The 20432-nt window shown below is 38.2% G+C and overlaps 2 protein-coding genes across 3 annotated transcripts in view; one reads left to right on the top strand and one right to left on the bottom strand.

Annotated features, from left to right (window-relative positions):
• The window catches only part of LOC134801168 (small ribosomal subunit protein bS18m), a 168673-nt gene that overhangs the window by 48003 nt on the left and 100238 nt on the right, over positions 1–20432 (top strand). The gene's annotated exons all lie outside the window — the stretch shown is intronic.
• Positions 1–20432, bottom strand: part of LOC134801106 (ABC transporter G family member 23) — a 147276-nt gene that overhangs the window by 29921 nt on the left and 96923 nt on the right. For both annotated transcript variants that reach the window (XM_063773632.1, XM_063773634.1), the window contains 3 exons: positions 13495–13588; positions 6028–6143; positions 276–394 (listed from right to left, as the gene is read on the bottom strand). In XM_063773632.1, the coding sequence (XP_063629702.1) occupies positions 276–394; positions 6028–6143; positions 13495–13588 (329 nt within the window). The remainder of the gene's footprint in view (positions 1–275; positions 395–6027; positions 6144–13494; positions 13589–20432) is intronic.

Genomic DNA, 20432 nt, shown 5'->3' with positions numbered 1-20432 from the left:
GGACGGACGGACGGACAGCGAAGTCTTAGTAATAGGGTCCCGTTTTACCTTTTAGGTACGGAACCCTAAAAAGAATTCTAATTGATTGACGCGGATTTTTCCTGACTGTTGTTGTTTATTGCTTTATTTAATACAATATGATAGTTCATCAGATAGAATATGACAGTTCCCAAGAGTGATATTTTATATAAATTCCAGGATGAATAACGAGTCTATACTTATAGACTCTATATTTTGTATAGGTACTATTACCTATACAAAAGTGTAAAGCTTACCTTTAGTCCCAGGCTTGCCGCCCAGCACCCAGATCTCGCCGCTGTTCATCTTGCGGCGCCCTACGATGCAGGACAGAAGCGTGGTTTTGCCGCAGCCTGAGGCACCCAAGAGACCGTAGCTGGAGAAGAAACAATATATTAATAACAAGTTTATAGGAGTAATCCCTAACATAATAAATGCGAAAGTATGCCTGTATGTATGTCTGTTACCTCTACACGCTTCAGCGTCTTTTGAGCGTCGGCGCCTAGTCAGCGCTATGGAAAATGGCATCGCTACGCAGTTGCGCCGACGTTGTGTCGAGCAGCAGCCATAGTTGGCTAGACGCCGACTAAACGGAGTTTCGTGCTCATTTTAAAACTATACGTTCTCATTTTGACTTCAAACTTTAGCTAGGATTTAGTGGTTAGTGAGATTTCTAAAACAATCCTGACACTCGCCAAATCCCCCCGCAATCCTGACAAAGGACCAAAAATCCTGATATGTCAGGAAAAATCCTGACGTATGGCAACCCTAATTGACACTGTTCAATACATTCAAAACTATTGCAAACTATTTCTCCACATTATTAGAAAAGAGCAAGTAGGTACATTATAACTAAATTGTACTTATTTCCTTTTAGAAATAAAGCTACATTACTTAAACCTGCTCACAGGGACGACTCTCTTACGAAACTGAGCACTTTACGTTCTATTCTATACCAAGTCTACTCAACCGTCAACCTGAACCTTATTTACTATACAGAGAAAGCCTCTTTTCAATTGTCCAGAGTTCACTTTAAATTTGTAAATGAGAATATTATTGTCGTTTTAAATGGAGACTTACTGGATTGAAGTTAAAGTTGGTTTTTGCTTGGCTATTGAATAGTAAATGGTCAGGTTTCCTCACGAAGGCAAATCAGATGAAATGCTAGGTCGTTTACAGACCGAGACACGTGTTGCGTTTTTGCACTGATGCATTTAGTGCAGGTCTGTTGTTACGGCCCAATTCGAATAATGCTTAATAAGATGTCACACCGATACGATACTGCTTATAAGATGTCACAGCAACACAATACTGATGTCAGTGTCAAATCAAAAGTGACATTTCTTCAACCAAAAACGTCACTTTTGTCACTGTCAGATCGGTCACTGACACTGTCAGCATTGTGCGAATTGGGCCGTTAATTGCGATATGCAAGAGTTTGAATTTAGTACTCCACTTTTAATGTTTAGGTATCTTGACGTCTAAGGGTCGCATAACATTACAAGTTATTTACATCTCTTGCTTTTAAGTCCCTCGCTATGCTCAAGATTCTACATTACTCGGCACGCTCATGTTTCTATTAGTATTTTATGTGCTCGGGAATTAAACATTTGGACTCAAAATAAAAACGAACTTTGCTCCCTTGTTGCACAAATAACCTTTTTCAAGTTAGGTTAGTCCAGGTTTAGTTCCAAAAATATATACATTAAATGTTATAAATCATGAACCATTTCATTTATAATCCGTATAATATATGGTGTATGGCTAAATTCATCTTAATCTGCTATGTATAAATCCCACTACAATTAAAACATAATCGCAACACGACATCATCTCTGAACGTGATAATTCTGTTAATATCTAATGACGACTAGAAAAACCAAATGTTGAAACTGACACATATGTATGTATATTAGTTAATATTATCATTACACGTTCGTAGAAGATACAGTGAGTCATTAATCTGTGGTTTCTCACCTACTTTAGTAAATCTTTACTGTATTTTATCAACAAATTATACATAAATTTATCTACGTGTCACGGTAATACCTAAGGCCATAGCGTATTATTTGAAAACCACAAAACAACAAATAAAAATTAGAACAAGTCAGAATTAACTTACATAGAATATAAATACCTATTAATTACTATCTAGGTAATGTACATAAATATGTATGGTTTTTGTTTATTTATACGTATTTTTAAATTTGCCTCCTTTCTGGCTAAATTCACTGAATATTTTCCTGGCATTAAGTTAAAGCCCTATAGGTATTTTATTCGTTATTATCACAAATTACCGAATTCATTTGAATAATTTCATTAATGGTTCAATTAACGATAGCACTGAGCTCGGATTATTCTAGATTCGTGACGAATTTCCACAAGTTGGTTTGTACCCATAGTCTAATAAAACATGGTCTTCCATTCCCAGAGTGACACGGGCCTACGTCACAACAACATGGCCGCTATATATAGCGCTATCGCATATTATCATATAGCGCTGTCGCATGATGACGTAGGCCCGTGTCAGTTAGGTGACCTAGAAAAGACGGGAATGGAGTACCAGGCGGAGTATATTATTATACCATGGTTTGTACCCGTAAGTCATTTGTATTTGTACCAGTCAGTCACCGGGCACCGTAGGGCTGGCTCGTTCCTCGCCCAACGGATTGGCATAGCCATCCAAAGGGGGAACGCAGCCAGCCTTATGAGAACCCTTCCACAGGGATCGGACCTGGGTGATCTAGCCTAATATAATATATACATATTTGGTATTGGGCCAGGTCATCCATGTTATGTTTTATTTATTTTTTAGGTATTAGTTTTAGTTTTGTGGGTATTTTTAATTTTAGGTTACTTTCCCGTAAGTGGCGTAAGTTATTCAAATTACGCAGTTGGTGCTTTAACATAATTATAATTTTAAGAGGAAAGGGGACGAACGCTTCTCCATGCAAACGTAGTCCCCACTTTCCTCTCTGGATATTGACATTATGGACAGTATTTTTACAAAATTTGATGTACCTACATTAACCAATCTATCGAAGGGGCTCGTTTGACTTTTTTTCGATATTTAATTATTTTAAGAAATAGGAGCGAAAAAACAAACAACATAAAAAAAAATGCTCCTTACCCTTATAATTTATAATAATTAAAAATTCGAAAAAAATCAAACAAAAGGAATAGCTGTGTTTGATGTCCATCAAAATATTCTCAATAATGTTGATATCCAGAAAGGAAAATGAGGATAACGTTTGTATGAAAAGTCCTTTTATTTCAACTTTGAACCAACCAAAACAAAGCCTTTTGTTTGTTCCGCCGCACACCAAATTCAAAATGGCGTCGTCACCAAATTTGACACAGGAACAGATAAGAAACGTCAGACACCATATCCGTCAAATAACACATAGTCCTTATCTCCATCCTAATAAGGACTGCATTCGAGTACCGTGCGTATGTACAATAGGTTGTTTGAGGTGTGACAAAGGTTAATGATTCTTTTGTCTTGAAGGTTTAAGGCCCCGTAGGTTCGTGTTCTTCTCTCACTTAGCGTATGCGTAAGCGAGGTGGATGTGCGTGCTCGGGACCGCGGATATCATGTTTTTGAATTTTTATTTGTTGTAAGTTTTAACAAGAAAAAGTAAAATAAGTTCCCTCAAAAATAAAAATTACGCATTTTTAGAAGCAATTTTCATATTTTTAGCTATTATGCATGCAATATACACATTTTTAAAGTGTGTTTTAGACCTATGTTCGTGATTTTTTTCTATCGAGCGAAAGTCAAAAAAACAGGATTCGAATCGATGAAGTCACTAGAGTGAATCCTCAATATTGCTAGTTAAATCTTTTTGGAAACCGTATTATGATCTACAAAAGCGCTACGATTTTTCAAAAACTCCGCTCTCTGAACCTACGGCACCTTAATGATTCTTTTGTCTTGAAGACTCTAGGGTTTAAATATGGTTTAGGATGCCTGGTATTTGTGTGAATGGCCTGGCTTGAGTGGTTGACCTGTGAGTCACGATAAGGTCACGATCAAAGTCTAAGGTCACCTGCTGATGAATATGCTAATCTAAGGAATGCCCTCTGTTTAATAACATTTATGGCTATCGAGACTATACATTACATATACAATGCCCCGAATAGTGATTTTGGCCGAATACCGAATACCGAATATTCGGCATGACATGAGAACATTTTGAGTCACAATTATTATGAAAACTATTCGCCAACAAAGCACAACGTTTGCTAAGATATATTTTTTGTCTAACAGAATTAATTAATGTAGTTATTGTCAATCAACACAGACCCGTGATAAAAATAATAGTTATTTGTACAACAAGAGATCAAAGTTTGATATTTCTTCGAGTGCTTATTTTGAGTCCCGTGCAAGCGAAAGATTCTATAATATATAATAATCTAATTTAGAATCTTGAGCGTAGTAAGGGACTCAAAAGCGCACGAGATGTAAATAACTTTGATCTCGTGTAGTACACAAAAATTTTCACCGGAACAGTGAGAACATATCTATTAGACAACTTGAAAAATGTAATCCTTCTTCATCACTTAATACCTGCACTCATGTTTTCTTAAGATATACAACCAATTAAGTTTAATTACCGCAATCGAACACAAAAACAAAACGTAATAATAAATTTCAGTAAAATAATATGGAAATAACGAACATCAGCTGACACTTCAATCGACAACTTTTTTTTTGTATTTTGTTTTATTATTTTATAAAACTTTGTAAGATACGGTCCGAATTGCGGATACGTACTATTTGCCAACTACGGTAGAAATTCTTAAAAGTAAAATAATTAATTTTGCGTGATAATCTGTGTATTTTTGAGTTCATTATTTTAATTGTACAATAGAATACCTAAAATATAGTATGTAAATCAGTTTTTATCAAATCTTAAACTTTATTTTTATGAATTAATTATTAAGAATTCATACTCGTACGTGGTTTGGAACGGTGCGGTCTGAAGTTTTCGGGGGTCTATTATAAACCGTCAATATACCGTTGAATGTCGTTTTAACTTTTTTTTGTCTGTTTCTTTTTGCGAACAGTGTGAAAGGGACAGAGATAATAGAACCCAAGTATTTCGAACTTGTATTAGACCCCGCATGTTGAAATGACATTTTCACCTCAGCAGCTCGAACAAGGGTACTTTGCTTCTTAAAAACAGTTTTGCTCACTGAGTGAGACAAAATGACATTCAAGTGACTTTTATAGTCAAATGTCATTTCAACATGCGGGGTCTAATACAAGTTCGATATACTTGGGTTCTATTATCTCTGTCCCTCTAGGTATGTTCTCACTGCTTAGGGTGAAAAATTTTGTGTACTACACGAGATCTAAGTTATTTACAACTCGTGCGCTTTTGAATCCCTTACTACGCTCAAGATTCTAAATTAGATTCACTCGCTACGCTCGTGAATCTATTATAGAATCTTTCGCTTGCACGGGACTCAAAATAAGCACTCGAAGAAATATCAAACTTGGATCTCTTGTTGTACAAATAACTATTGACTATAAAGGTCACTTGAATGTCATTTTGTCTCACTCAGTGAGCAAAATCGCATTTTGCTCACTGTTTTTAAGAAGCAAAGTACCCTTGTTCGAGCTGCTGAGGTGAAAAATATTTTGTAATCAACAAATGCTCAAAAAAGGGTCTTCGTATTTAACAACTTTCCAAGAATACATTTTAAATATTAAATATACCTATTAGTTCTTGGTTATTTTTATTGTGTAATTTTTCTTTTTAGGTAGGTTCAACAGCTATTCGGTATTCGGCCGAATAGTCAGAACATTCGGCCGAATACCGAATATTCAGCAAAGTGGCCGAAGCTGTTTTATAAATTTATATTAACTTTTATACCATACCACCATCCTCACGTCGAATGATAGCTCCCTTGAGAGTTAATTTTCATAATCTGTCACGTAAAATGTATGTTGTCATTGTATGGTAGTAAGTAGTGGTGTTGGGTTAGGGCATAGGTACTCACATGGTCCCCTTGGCGACGGTCATGTTAAGGTTGCTGAGCACATGGTTGGGTCGCTTGTTGGAGCCGTAGTGCTTGAACGCGTGTCGAACGCACACCGCGTTCTGCTGTTTGTGCCACTGCAACAAATACACATACATACATTATTCGTCCAACTTCTTGTATTATTTTGAAACGGTATATTAATAAAAATATCCGTGAGAAATGTCTACTCAAAATATTTCAAGAAACCTCTAAATATATAGGTAAGTAATACATTATGCTTAATAACATAAATGACTGAAAAAATAAAACAAAAAAATATATTATCATAGACCTTTTTTTAGGTAGGTATTATAATAGAAGAGGATAACAAATAGTGCCACACAGAACTAAAGTGTCATTCTATAGAACTTGCTAAGAATGTAAACAAAAGTCACTAGTAAATACATAATTTTTGACAGTTTCAATATGGCGATTTGTTTACATAGTAAGCAATATATATATATATATATACCGGGTGTGGCCTGTAACATGAGCAAAAAATTAAACTGTAGGCTGTACTCCTCATACTGACCAACATTTGTTCAGCGACTTTTAAAAATAACTTGTGGTTTGATTTTTAATACACTTTAAAGTTTATTCTAAGACGCAATGTATTGCGAAATTTGTTATGTTTAAGGCGTGACAAGCAACGTCAATCACAATTATATGGCGTGGCGATGGCGTCCATTGAAGGTAATATTTATTTTGTATGAAAAATAGGGAATCTAAATACTTCATAATTTTTAAAAGTTGTTGAACAAAAGTGTCACCGTTTGAGGAGTACAATCTATGTTTTAAATATTTGCTCGTGTTACAGGCCACACCCGGTATATATACTCCCTCGGTACAGATGTAATGCATAATTGTTTTCCATCGTACTTTCTCGGAAACGTTCGTATTTGTCATGCTTCTTTAGTCAACCTCAGTACAAAAAGTACTGAGGTTGACTAAAGAAGAGACTGATTGAAATATCAAAACACGTTCGTACGTTTCCGTGAAAATACGATGGAAAATAATTATGCACTAAAACTGCAAATTAATTTCGTTTACTTTTGTTTCGTTTACAAATTTGCCTCATTTCCTTCAAGTCTAACCAATCGAGGAAAGTCTGAGAATTCCGAAGAATTACATCGACAATAACAAGTTAGTACCTACATACGCACTCTTAATGCCACACGACCAATTAAGGTACATTTTATCACCAACACACGGACATTACCGATAAATGACCTATTGTCTACACGAATATTTGTATGTGCCATCACAGTGCTATGAGTCTAAGACGAGGAAGGAAGATTGACAGGATAACAGTCAAGGCAGGCGTCAATGAAACAATTTATTTGCTTATTACATTGTTCTAGTGTGGGTCATCTTTGTAATAACTAGGGACCGTGCGTGTTGGAGGGTTTGCCATCTTGTGGCCTGAATCGGAAACATATCTCGTCGGTACGTTTCCTTGTGCATGGTAGGTTCTGCCATCTTGTGGGCTACATCGGATAAATGAATTCAGCACCCCCGATTTATACGAAGATGATACCGAACACGGCCTAGCAGCTTCACTGATGTAGATAAGTATCAATATATAATTAAGAGCCGTAAATAAACTTTCAAGAGCGGATATCTCAAAAACTATTTAAGATATCGAAAAACTTGACTAAATATAACTAGTAACAATTTTTATCAGCTTTCGGTTTGTCTAAGTTGTCATGTCGCTAAGACGCAAATTTTCCAAGATATAAGTTAAAAACCGAAAAATGAGACCTTACTCCCCTCTACCCCCAGCACCGGGGCTACGGCCGGAGACTTTTGATATGTTCACCTCCTAACTAGTCCAAACAAAGATACGGAGTCAAAAATTGTGTTCCTAGAATATGCCGCTATACCTTCTTATTGCTTGGCCTAAATGTAGTTCATTCATTTAGTGAATTTTAGTGCCACATTAAAAATGAAGATCTGTGTCAGCGCGTAGTGGGTGTGGATGGATTACATAATGGACGCGTCACTATTTGACACGACTTGAATTTTACTTACGACACGTCTGCATTCCTGACCTAATCGATGAGGCTGGACACGTGAGGCATTTGACATTGATACCTAGATATAGGGGCGTAGTGTTCCACTTATGATTAGCACAGAAAAAAACCGGACAAGTGCGAGTCGGGCTCGCCCACCGAGGGTTCCGTACTTTTTAGTATTTGTTGTTATAGCGGCAACAGAAATACATCATCTGTGAAAATTTCAACTGTCTAGCTATCATGGTTCATGAGATACAGCCTGGTACACAGACGGACAGTGGAGTCTTGGTAATAGGGTCCCGTTTTTACCCTTTGGGTACGGAACCCTAAAAATGGAATAATGTACCGCCTCCGTAATGCCGGCTACACACGTAACTTGCAGTCCGACTGTGCAGATAAATCGAACGTTCCTAATAGTGCCTCCACACGCCTCCGATATCGGCGTTGATCGTCAGTTCTCCGCAGAAGCTCACGCAAGAAACATGTTATCCATGTCATCAAAGTTAATATGGTAGTTAAGTTTTCTTAAATTTTCTAATGTTGCGCGCAACTTTCTTCCTTTTTTCTGTCATAAGAAACTTCTCCTGACAATAACTAACATATAGACAGTCAAGCAAATCTTGTCAGTAGAAAAAGGCGCGAAATTCAAATTTTCTATGAGACGAAGTCCCTTCGCGCCTACATTTTTCAAATTTGCCGCCTTTTTCTACTGACAAGATCTGCTTGACCAACTTTAAGACAAAAAGAATTAGCGAAATTGGTCCAGCCGTTAACGCGTGATGCCGTGACCAAGAGAAATATGGATTCATTTTTATATTTTTCATTATTTACTTGAGGAACGAACGTGCGCACACAAGCAAGCTACGTGAAGTACTGCCGAAATGACCGATCGCCATCCACACGCAACGATAAAACTGTGCAAACGCATCGACAACGATTTTTCTAATATAATTTGCAACTGCCACCGAAAACGATAATCGACAACGATTTGTCATACACACGGCAGATAAAACTGCGCAAATCGGACTGCACAGTTTAATCGCTACGATTTATCGTTACGTATGTTTGTAGACAGCATTAGACTAATGCCGGCTACATACGTAACGATAAATCGTTGCGATAAAACTGTGCAGTCCGACTGTGCGATAAATCGAACGTTCCTAGTGCCTTCACACGCCTCCGATATCGGAGCCGATCGTCAGTTCTCCGCAAAGCTCATCAGAAACAACATGTCATCCACAATGGCACTGCTTTGGAGTTAGATTTATGATTTCTCTATTATACAGATGTATAATGTAGGTAAAGCCATACGATTAAATAAAATTATAGTATGAGCGTAGGAAAACATGAAAAATCCCGTAAGTACATAAATAAGTTTTTGCCAAAAATTTCATTTTTGGTACAAGCTTTTATTGCTGACTGTACTTTTCTTACAACAGACAACTAATACTCATCAAGACAATTATAAAAACCCCTAACACTATTAGGTTGCGTTGTTTCATCACAGAGTTCCTATGGCCACCTCCTGTCTCCCTCCTCAGATCAGCTCAATGGTGCCATAATATTGGATTGTCATCCGATTTATACATGCAAATTACAAATACAATGCAAATACAAAAAAAAATCAGCTCAATCGGAAACCGGGAAGTGGATCAAATTTAACTTGCTAGATTTGATTACAGACCGACAAACAGACAGACAACAGTCAGGTGAAACTAAATAAAAGCTTGTAAAAACAGCGACTACGAACAGAGAACCCTACTATCGGGTCACTGGCACTAAATGCAGTACCGTCTTGACCATAAGGGCACACGGGGCCCGTGCACACAGGGCCCCGTTCCTCAGGGGGCCCCGAAGGATAGACAGTAACAGTATATATATTTGATTACACATAATAAATGTTAGTTTAATTCACTTTCTTTACTTTCCAAATTCTAAAGTTTATTTTTTTCATTAATGTACTTACTTGAATAATAGGTAACCCACGTGCGCACACAAGCGAGCGACGTGAAGTACTGCCGAAATGAACGGTCGCCATCCACACGCAACGATAAAACTGTGCAGTTCGCTTCGACAACGATTTTTCTGATATAATTTGCAACTGCCACCGATCAACGATTTGTCATACACACGGTTCGATTTATCTGCACAGTCGGACTGCACAGTTTTATCGCAACGATTTATCGTTACGTATGTAGCCGGCATAACTTGTGATTCTGGCACGAGACTGTTCTGAGTATAAATGTGAACCTGGCTTAAGTTGTTATGTGTGACTGTGTGTAGCAGCCTTAAGTAAATTATGTTATCTGTGATACTTGTAATGGAGTGGTAATGGATCTCGAAAATATTATTGTTGATTAAGATGTTCTCTTACTTAAATATCCAAATAAAAAGTATTTATACTTAAAACCTACGAACACCACAGAGACACCGGCCCACCGCACTATCAATTAAGCTACCGAGATCTACCGGTGAGTTTTTTCTACCATGCCCTTAGTGTTTCTTCTTAAGTTCTTATGTGAATGAATTTTATTATTTTTACATACTCAAAGATTGGTACGAAGGGTGGCGACACAAAAAGATAAGTATTTAGATGAGTGATAAAAAATTACACAACGGGGATTTTTAGACCGGGCCGTGTCCGGGCCGGAGCTTCCAGCGCTTACCTACTTTTCTATGATGTTTTCCATAGAAAACGACGCGCCAGAAGCTCCGCCCCGAACACGGCCCGTAAGTAAATTGAGATAGATATGGTACCAGGCGCACGATCGTGAGCCATTAAATATAGGTTACGGAACCTATATTTAGTTAGTCGTATGGGTGACGCCAACCTGTCAAGTTGTCAAAATCATTGGATCAGATTTTAGTTTTGTCAACTATGAAAGTCACACATCTACATAAATAAAAGGTCATTGCCTTTACCCTGGCTGACAGCCCGATTAGATATTAGATGTGTCAGTGTCAAAAGTGACGTCTTTGTTTGAAGAAATGTCACATTTGACACTGGCATATCTAATCCATATCGTTTGTAGATCTATTACCTAATTGACGTATCTTAAAGTTCGAATAGGGCCGCGGGCTAAATAAACTCTTTTTATTCACAAACTATATAGTTTTCGCAGTTGCCATAATAAAATATACATTTTTATTAGCAACCAGTTTTCCGTATAATTGATGGTTTGACACGAAACTGGTAGGACGGGTTAAATATGTAGCTATGGAGAATAAAGGATGACTCACGTTAGACCAGGCCGTGGCTGGGCCCGAGCTTCCGGAGCTTCGTTTTCTATGGAAAGCACCACGCAAATAAAGAATTATGATTATGATGATCAACGATCAGCCGTCATAGAAAATGCCATGTCGGACGCCTCGGCCCGGGCACGGCCCGATCTGGCATGAGTCATCCTTAACTATTATATTCAATAGGCACTGTCCTGAATCCTCTTTCCGTTACTCTTGTCCTTTATTAGTCTTTGTGAAAAATATTCGACTTGTTTTAAAGAGTGACAAGACAATTAACCATTTCTTCTACGGCCGTAGAGGTTACATATAACAATTGCAAAACCGTATGTCACCCAAAGAAGGTGGAAAATGTCATGTATCAGACAATGTCAGTACAAAGGTTAATGTAAATGTAACTACAAGTGTTGCAAATAACAGTTATTTGTTTTACAAGGGGGCAAAGTTGTTGTTTAACCTCTTCTCGGGCTAATATTGATAAGTACCCGAGACAGGCACGAGGGTAAAACAAATTTTGCCACCGAGTGAAACAAAATTTTTCACTAACTGTTTTACTAACTAAAATATCAAACAAAAGTAAACCAAATCAATCCAAAATGAATATTATTAAATATTTACCATTCAAAATCATCATTTAAAAGTCAATTCTACCAGTAAACATAAGGAAACAACTCAAAATTTGCATTTTATTACCTACTTTGGCATTTGTTGATAATTGAAAGAGTCACATGAAGCCGCTGCTAATAAGAAATACAAAATTCAATTGTTTTGCCACAGAAAATAGCTACATTAAATGGTGAATTTATGTCTAAATTCACTATTTTAATATAAATAAATGTTTATAATAGCCTCTGGACTACTGTCCAGAGAGTGTGTAGAGTTAGTACTCTGAAGGAAGAAACTAAACTGTTGGTGGCTGAAAGGAAGATTCTCCGCAAAATCCTCGGCCCAACGCAGAGACCCGATGGCAGTTGTAGAATCCGCAAAAACGCCGAAGTTGAACAACTAGTTGCTGAACCAAACATCATTGGTGTGACAAAGGCGCAAAGGCTTGGGTGGCTCGGCCATCTTGAGCGAATGGGAGGCGATCGGGCGGTGAAAAGAGCGTTTGAGGGTAAAACCGATAGGACGCCGCCCGCTCGTTCGACCTAGGTATCGATGGGCGGATGTGGTGGACGCTGATCTGCGCGAGCTCCAGGTTGAAGACTGGCGAGAAACAGCACAGGACCGGGATCAGTGGCGAGCAGTCGCGTTGGAGGCCAAGACACACTTTGGGTCACTGCGCCAGAGGAGTAAGTAATATAAAAACATACCTACTCATAATGCCAACCGGAATAATATTGGTGTGTTCACTACTTTGACCAGGATATAGTATATAATGAATAATATAGATAAGCCTGATTATTAAACCGTCATTAATTGGGTCAATTGAAGTTCTCCGCATTGGGAATTATCGGTAAGCATTAAAAAGCGATTAGTTTGTTCCGTTTTTCTATGATCCGCGACGTGACTCGTGCGTGGTAGATGCGGTTGACGTTTTTCCAAGTTAAAAGTAATGAAATTGTCGTCATATTCTCATGATCTCAAAGAAACCTTACTTAATACGAATTTAAAGATGCCAAGTTTCGTGCTTTCTTCCGGTTGGGACTATACTTTGGGACTAATGGGTATTCTGTAAATTATATTAAAATTTCCTCATGATTTGATGTTCGAAATAAGAGGAACGTTAGAATTCTTCGTTTTTTGAAAATTGTGTCGGTATCTTCTCGGGACCACCATGTAGGTAAACCGGTAATATAGGAGTTCAGATTATGTGCATTGTAATATGGCTCAAATGAAGAATCATCGTTCATCATCATTCATTCATTCTAGCTTTCAGTCGCCCACTGCTGAGCATAGGCCTCTCTTCGTGTACGCCACTTATCCCAGTTCTGGGCTAGTCTCATCCAAAAGTGTCCCGCGATTTTCCGAATGTCATCCACCCAACGAGCGAACGGACGCCAGGCGCTTCTTTCATCCGAAAGCGGCCACCAATTCGTCAACATTTTGGTCCACCAGCCATCACTCTGCCTAGCAACATGTCCCGCCCAACCCCATTTAAGCTTGGTGATGACGTCACCCACGTCTCGCACCTTGGTGTGGCTTGGTGGTATGAAGAATAATGCATTTAACGTTCAATCTTGATACTCACCGCATTCTCTTGTTTGTCGAATGGCGTCGAGAACTGGATCTGACTCATCTTGGAGTCCTTCGCATCGCCATTCGGCGACGGAGGCGAGGTCTCTCTGTAACAACAAAAAAGATACATTAATATCATAAAATATAATAAATTGGGCCTATATAGGTACGTCCCACTGCTGCGCACAGGCCTCCTCTAATGAGAGAGAGGGCTTGGGCTATAGTCCCCACGCTGGCCCAATGCGGGTTGGGGATTTCAGACCGGCAAGCATGACTTGCGTTCTCACGCGCGACTCCATACTTGAAGTAGCGCTAGATGTAAGGAATCGCACGCGAGAACGCAAGTCATGCTAGTCGGTCATATAAGTACACCTTTGAATTTCTTCGCGAATGTATGCAAGTCATGATGTTTTCCTTCACCGATAAGTTAGTGGTAAATATCAAATGATATACCGTGCATACTTTGTATGACGATAATGAAATGGATAACACGAAAAATGTATGAAAATTTTGGGACACTTTTATTATCCTATTAGGTTCAGAAGAGCTTGAGTAAGTAAAAATAACACAAAAAATCCCTAATCTAAAAAAGTGTAGTGTACAACATTAAATAAAATGGCCCATTTAAGGATGACACACGTTAGACCGGGCCGTGTCCGGGCCGGAGGTTCCAGCGTCTCGTTTTCCATGGAAAGCATCACGTGATCGCCTGTCATGTCATAGAAAAGTAAGCGCTGGAAGCTCCGGCCCGGACACGGCCCGGTCTAACGTGTGTCATCCTTTTGGGGTCAGTGCAGCATGTCTATCTTCTATACCTTTCTGTCGCCCATAATCTTATCATTCATATCAAGTTTTCAAAAGTCACGTACATACCTACATATTTAAATAAAAATCTGAATACAAGGGCCATAAAAAAATAACGAGTTTAATAACATTCTGTACACGGTCATAGACCCTTTTTATCTTATCTTGCAAGAAACATCTCAAAGGACATTTAAATATTTTGATACTTAGATGAAAAACTAAGACAATAGGGAATATTGCGCAAAACTCTGCGTAGAGGGCGTCACTAACTCAATTACATGGCCTACCGCGAAACAAGAAAATCGAAATTTCGTTATCTAATCTCTCTATCACTCTTACATATTCGAGCGATAAAGAGGCAGATAACTAAATTTCGATTTTCGCGTTTACCGGTAGGCCCTTGTTAACAAACCGCCTTGATGCATCAATGTCATATCATATTTTATTGTCTGTGAAAACTTGTCAAAAAACAGTTTAAGGCACCAGTATGTATAAGTTAGTCTATGAATTTACTGAGTCGGTAGTGCTGCACTCTGGCGGCAGAACTTTGCAGTAATATCCCCTATTGTTTTAAATCTAATTAATGGGCTCTGATTATGTTTATGTCAATGGCAGAATACCTTGGTCGTAGAAAATTATCTCCGAAATATATATACATAACATAAATAGGAGTTGCAGGCGTCCATAGGCTACGGTGACTGCTTACCATCAGTCGGGCCGTATGCTTGTTTGCCACCGATGTGGTATAAAAAAATAAAAATTACTCTGGCACTAAAAATGTAGGCGCGAAGTGTTGATATCCCATAGAAAATTTGAATTTCGCTCCTTTTTTTACTGACAAAATTTTTTATCCGGCTTTACATTATTTTCGTTTCTAAATTTGAATCCATTCATAGACATTTAGATCGTGAATTCATGCGTGTGTGAGTGAATTGCAAAAAAATTGTACATATGTATTTAAGCACTTGTAATTAGTCTAAAGTTAACTGATTCCATTGTGTTACGTTGCGACAGTTAAGCCATTTATATTTAAGTTAGATGCATGAAAGTGTGTTGGCGTATGCTATAGACTTATATGTGTACGAATTAAGTACAATAAATACAATACAATACAATTTACATAGTTAATTTTCGTAACACAAATGAATCAATTAAGTTGAGACTAATCAGTTTCTTCACTGCCCTTAATTACGTACAATAAATATTTTGCAATTCACTCATGTGTGATTAAGCTAACTTACGGCGCGATTCGGTAAATGAATTAGAGGTTAACTAGATACGATATAGTAAAGATATGTGACGTCACACGGGAAAAGGTACCTTATGGCGGTTGGCCCTTACGCTTTTATTAACGCCGCTCCAATATTATTGCGGCCCTATGCAACATAAGCGGTACCTTACCTTTTGCTGTGGAACGTCATATATCTTTACTATTTCATATCTAGTGAATCTCTAATTCATTTACCGAATCGCGGCGCTAGCCGCCATAAGGTACCTTTTGCCGTGGAACGTCACATATCTTTACTATTTCATATCTAGTGAATCTCTAATTCATTTCCCGAATCGAGCCGTTTGTCTACGGTTACTTTTTATTCAGACGGCATAGGAATTCGCATTCAGCCACCGTGCACGTTTTGACATATGGCCCACGGTCACCATGGCGAAATTGTTACGATATATTACGAGTCGGGGCAATTAGAAGTGTAGCTGTCTCTTTCCAACTTGGGTTGACCTTGGTGCGACGCGTAGTGCTGTTTCATAAGTGTGTAATTGTTGTGACTATAGATAGAATGTGTAATGATGAGATAAGGGATATCCTGTTGAATATGGCGTTGACTGACTCAAATAGGCCTTTTGATGCTATCATACCAAAGACAATATTTGGGAGACCGAGCTTTGCTCGGAAAACATATAAAACCTCAAAAAAGCTCGTTTTCTCAGAGATAAGACCTGGCTAGATCGATTTGTCGCCCCCGAAAGACCCCCCGTATGCAAATTTTATCTAAATCGTTAGAGCCGTTTTCGAGATCCCTGAAATATACCTACGTATAAGTAGACATTGATGCATCAAGGCGGTTTGTTTACAGGTGGCCTACCGCGAAACGCAAAAATCGAAATTTTGTTATCTGCCTCTCTATCGATCGAATAGGCAAGAGTGATAGAGAGGCAGAAACCGAACATTCGATTTTCGTGTTTCGCGGTAGACCCTGTGATTGTGCTAATGACGCCCTCTACGCAGAGTTTTGCTTAATATTCCCTCGGCTCCATCCCCTAAAATCCTTAAATCATGGTCATGTGTATTATATAGAAATAAAGAATTTTGTATTTGTATTGTATAAATTGTATTATACCAATCTGCTTTGAATGCCTACAGATTATGAATCGCAACACTTAATTTATCAGACATCTTTTAAAGTGGGTCAGTTATGAACGAACGTGCGAAAATTTCCAATCGCCATTTTTGTTATGTAACCATAGAGTCTATTCACTATTGATGAGATCAATGATATAATATTATCTCAGCTATGTGTGTCGATACATAATAATGTTATATGTTAGTAGAACTTTGTTATTTTTAACAGACGTCAATGAGTGTTTCAATTCTCTGTGTATATTTTTTACTAGTTTCTGCCCGCGACTACGTCTGTGTTGGGTTGATGATGATTGATAAAAACTGTCCTATATTCTTCCTCGGGCCTCAAACTACCTCCACAGTTCCATCCCAAATTTCATCTAAATCTGTTCAAGGAGAAAGGAGAGAGAGATAGGCAGAGTTACTTCCAATTACGGACGTTTAATTTTACGGTCATTATACAAAAATGTCATTCCCCTGGCCATACCTATTTCCCAGAAAATCCGCTTCATGATCTCATTTTTGACGACTATGTAACTCGTACCAGCCAAAATAGCTAAGCGGAATCTCTTGGAAATGTGCGAATAGGTATTGCCAGAGGAATGAGAGTAGAATGACCCTTTATGTTTAACTAAATGTTTAACTTTTTTACATTTTGACCCGTGGAGCTTTCAGCCTCGCCCTACCCTACGTGATCCCTAACCACGGCTACTAGAGTGAATTGTATATATATAGGTATAAATGACAATGTATGACTATTCTTGAATAAATGATATCATATGATAATACGGTCAGGAGGAAATATCCTTAACACGATCCACATGCCTGGTTCAGTTCCGATACGTTTCGCAATCTCAAATAGAGCGGCGCCGGTGATACGGTTATGCCGCTTTCCCTTTCTATTAGCCGTTAATTATGATTGAACTTGTTACAGTTGTTACTGGCCTTCAGGTGCATTCTATTCGCCATGCACAAGTCATATAGGCCAATCAAATTAGATCCTAAAATAGCGTTTTAGGAATTAATTCCCAGCAAGCTGGAAATCGTTTTAATGCTTTCATTTGGTCCTAAATGCATGTAAAGAATGACACGCTAGTCCGGGCTGTGCCCGGGCCGAGGCGCCCAACATGTCATTTTCTATGACGGCTGATCGGTGATCACGTGGTGCTTTCCATAGAAAACGAAGCTCCGGAAGCTCCGGCCCGGTCACGACCCGGTCGTTCGTGCGTCATCCTTAATCCGAGTTTGCTCCATCTAAGGAGGTGTGCATACATTTTTGGAGGAGATACATAGGGGTTCGAGAGGTTCAGACAATTTTAAATTTTTCGCCTTACTACAAAAGTATGGTTCAAAAGTGTAAAACATATATGTATTTTACGTCGACTGTATTTTATTTATGTACAGGTACCATAATCACTATGTGGGTGTCAGTTAGCATGTTGTTTGTCTAAATATTTGTTTTATATGACGCTAAAGAGTCTTATTTATAGTTAATTCACAATGATTCTTAAATATTATAAAGGATTCAACGTTGTCGCAAGAGATTTAAGAGGATTTTGACCTATCTCAAAACAAAGAAGGTGTATTTTACCTACCTACAAAGTGTTTTTAGATCGTCTGCGTCTGACTTAGTAAATAGTAAGTTAGTCAAAGGACTGTCTCATTTCTCATCTTTGTCTTACACTAGTACTAGCACCTAAAAGAAAAGGATGAAAAGAAAGAAGAAGAAGAGGATCAAGAGGGAAGGAATGGAAAGATTCGCGAGTTTCTGGTAGACTTCCGTAGCTCAATTGGTTAGAGCAAACGCACGGATTGCGAAGTTGCGGGTTCAAGTCCTGCCGGAAGCGTAATTTTTTCCATTTTTTCCTTTAATATAAAATCTAGAAAAGGATGAGTATAGTTTTTTGTTGTTATTTACTGACAAATTTGGTTTGACAGACTATAGGTAGTAGTTATTTGCTAAAGGATTATTTATAAGTACATAGATAAAAAAAAAGTTGTTACTCCTTTAAACAATAGCTGACAATAGCTAACAGTTTGTGTGCATATAAATATTTGCGTCGCCGACAGTTCGCCACATGTCGACGATGCAAGTGTGAAACTAAAGAATGCTCGATCGAGCGCATCGTACCATTATCAACACAGGTAATTTAACTAACATAAACCTTACTGCACCCAAATAAGGTATATCTCAAATCAGTTGTGTTGTATGTAGCCTTGTGAGTTCCTTTCCCCGCGTCCGTCGGATGCGAATGTGTTAATACATGCATCTACTCGCATATCAACAGAATCAATCAATAGAATTTGCCAGCGCTTTGGTGCAAACTGTAATGCTGTGTAAATTGTATATACATATAGTTCGTTTTTTTAGCATTAGAAAGAACTTGAAAGAAGGTAAGCGATTTTGACATGTCTTTTAATTGAAAAACGCATTTTAAAAATCAGTAACTATTACTTATGAATGCATAAGAATATAAATGATCGTATTAGATTCATAATTGTTACATATTTTTAAAATGTGTTTTTCAATTAAAAGACACATCAAGATTGTTTACCATTTCTAATGCTAAAAAAACGAACTATAGTAATAAAATAAAATACTTAAAAAATAAAAAAAGGAGTGTCTTTTCAAAACGGCTTATTTTTGTATGGTGTTCATCATCATCGTCATCATTCTAGCCTTCAGTCCCCCACTGCTGAGGCCTGTCTTCGTGTACGCCACTTATCCCAGTCCTGGGCTAGTCTCATCCAGCAGTGCCCTGCGATTTGTCGAACGTCATCCATTCAGCGAGCCAACGGACGCCAAGCGCTTCTTTCATCCGAAAGCGGCCACCAATCCGTTAACAGTTTGGTCCACCTGCCATCACTCTGCCTGGCAAGCCCTTTTGAAAAAGACTCCTCAATAGTTCTATCCTGCTAAGGCCCAGCCAAAAATTTTGATGCCCAGCCATGAAATTTGAACCTATAGTGTAGGAAATAGAGTTCATTTTGCGTTGTTGGTAAATTTGACGAAACAAAGCAAAAGCGACTCTGTTCCAATTGAATATGATTTAAATTGCATCGGACTGAAGAGGTACTATAAGTAGGACCTTGGGCCTTAGGACGCTATGTAGTGATTTGTCAATGTTACAGTCGGCATCAAATTTATCGGAGCAGCCGAGGTGCTTAAAAATATTTGAACGCACTCTAACGCCTGCATAAATAATAGAGGCGTGTTCAGATATTTGTGAGCATCTTAGCCGCTCCGATATATCTGATGCCGACTGTACAATTCTTATACTGAATGCATGGCATTCATTTGTGACGTCCCACGGGTAATGGCGGTTAACGCTAGTTACGTTATTATTAACGCCGCTCCAATACTATTGCGGTGCTATGCGACGTAAGCGCCAACCGCCATAAGGTACCTTTTCCCGTAGAGAGTCACATTTGTGTTTTGAGTTCTATTTTAGTAAAAATCTCTCATATTTTACCTACATTACCTACCAGCGTACTACAAACTTGTTTGTTAATTTCATTAAAAGATGATTTGAAAGGTCGTTTGGAAAACCTTGATTCTATAATCGATAGGTATACATCCTACGAGAACTGTGACGTCTGTATTCTCTGACGTCAGATGACGTATTTCTAACTAGAAACAAGTCTATTGCCTATTTAGCATAAAATTTATTGGAAAAACGTAAGATCACATCAAGATAAGAGTGTCTGGTAGCACATGCGTCAAGATCTGGTTATTCTTTATATGTAAGATCATAGATAAGGGGACTTTACTATTTATTTTATCACTAATTGTG

Source organism: Cydia splendana, chromosome 21 (genome assembly GCF_910591565.1).
Source record: "Cydia splendana chromosome 21, ilCydSple1.2, whole genome shotgun sequence".
Lineage (NCBI taxonomy): Eukaryota > Metazoa > Arthropoda > Insecta > Lepidoptera > Tortricidae > Cydia > Cydia splendana.
Note: the sequence above shows the minus strand (reverse complement) of the source record. Positions and strands in the feature narration are given on the sequence as shown.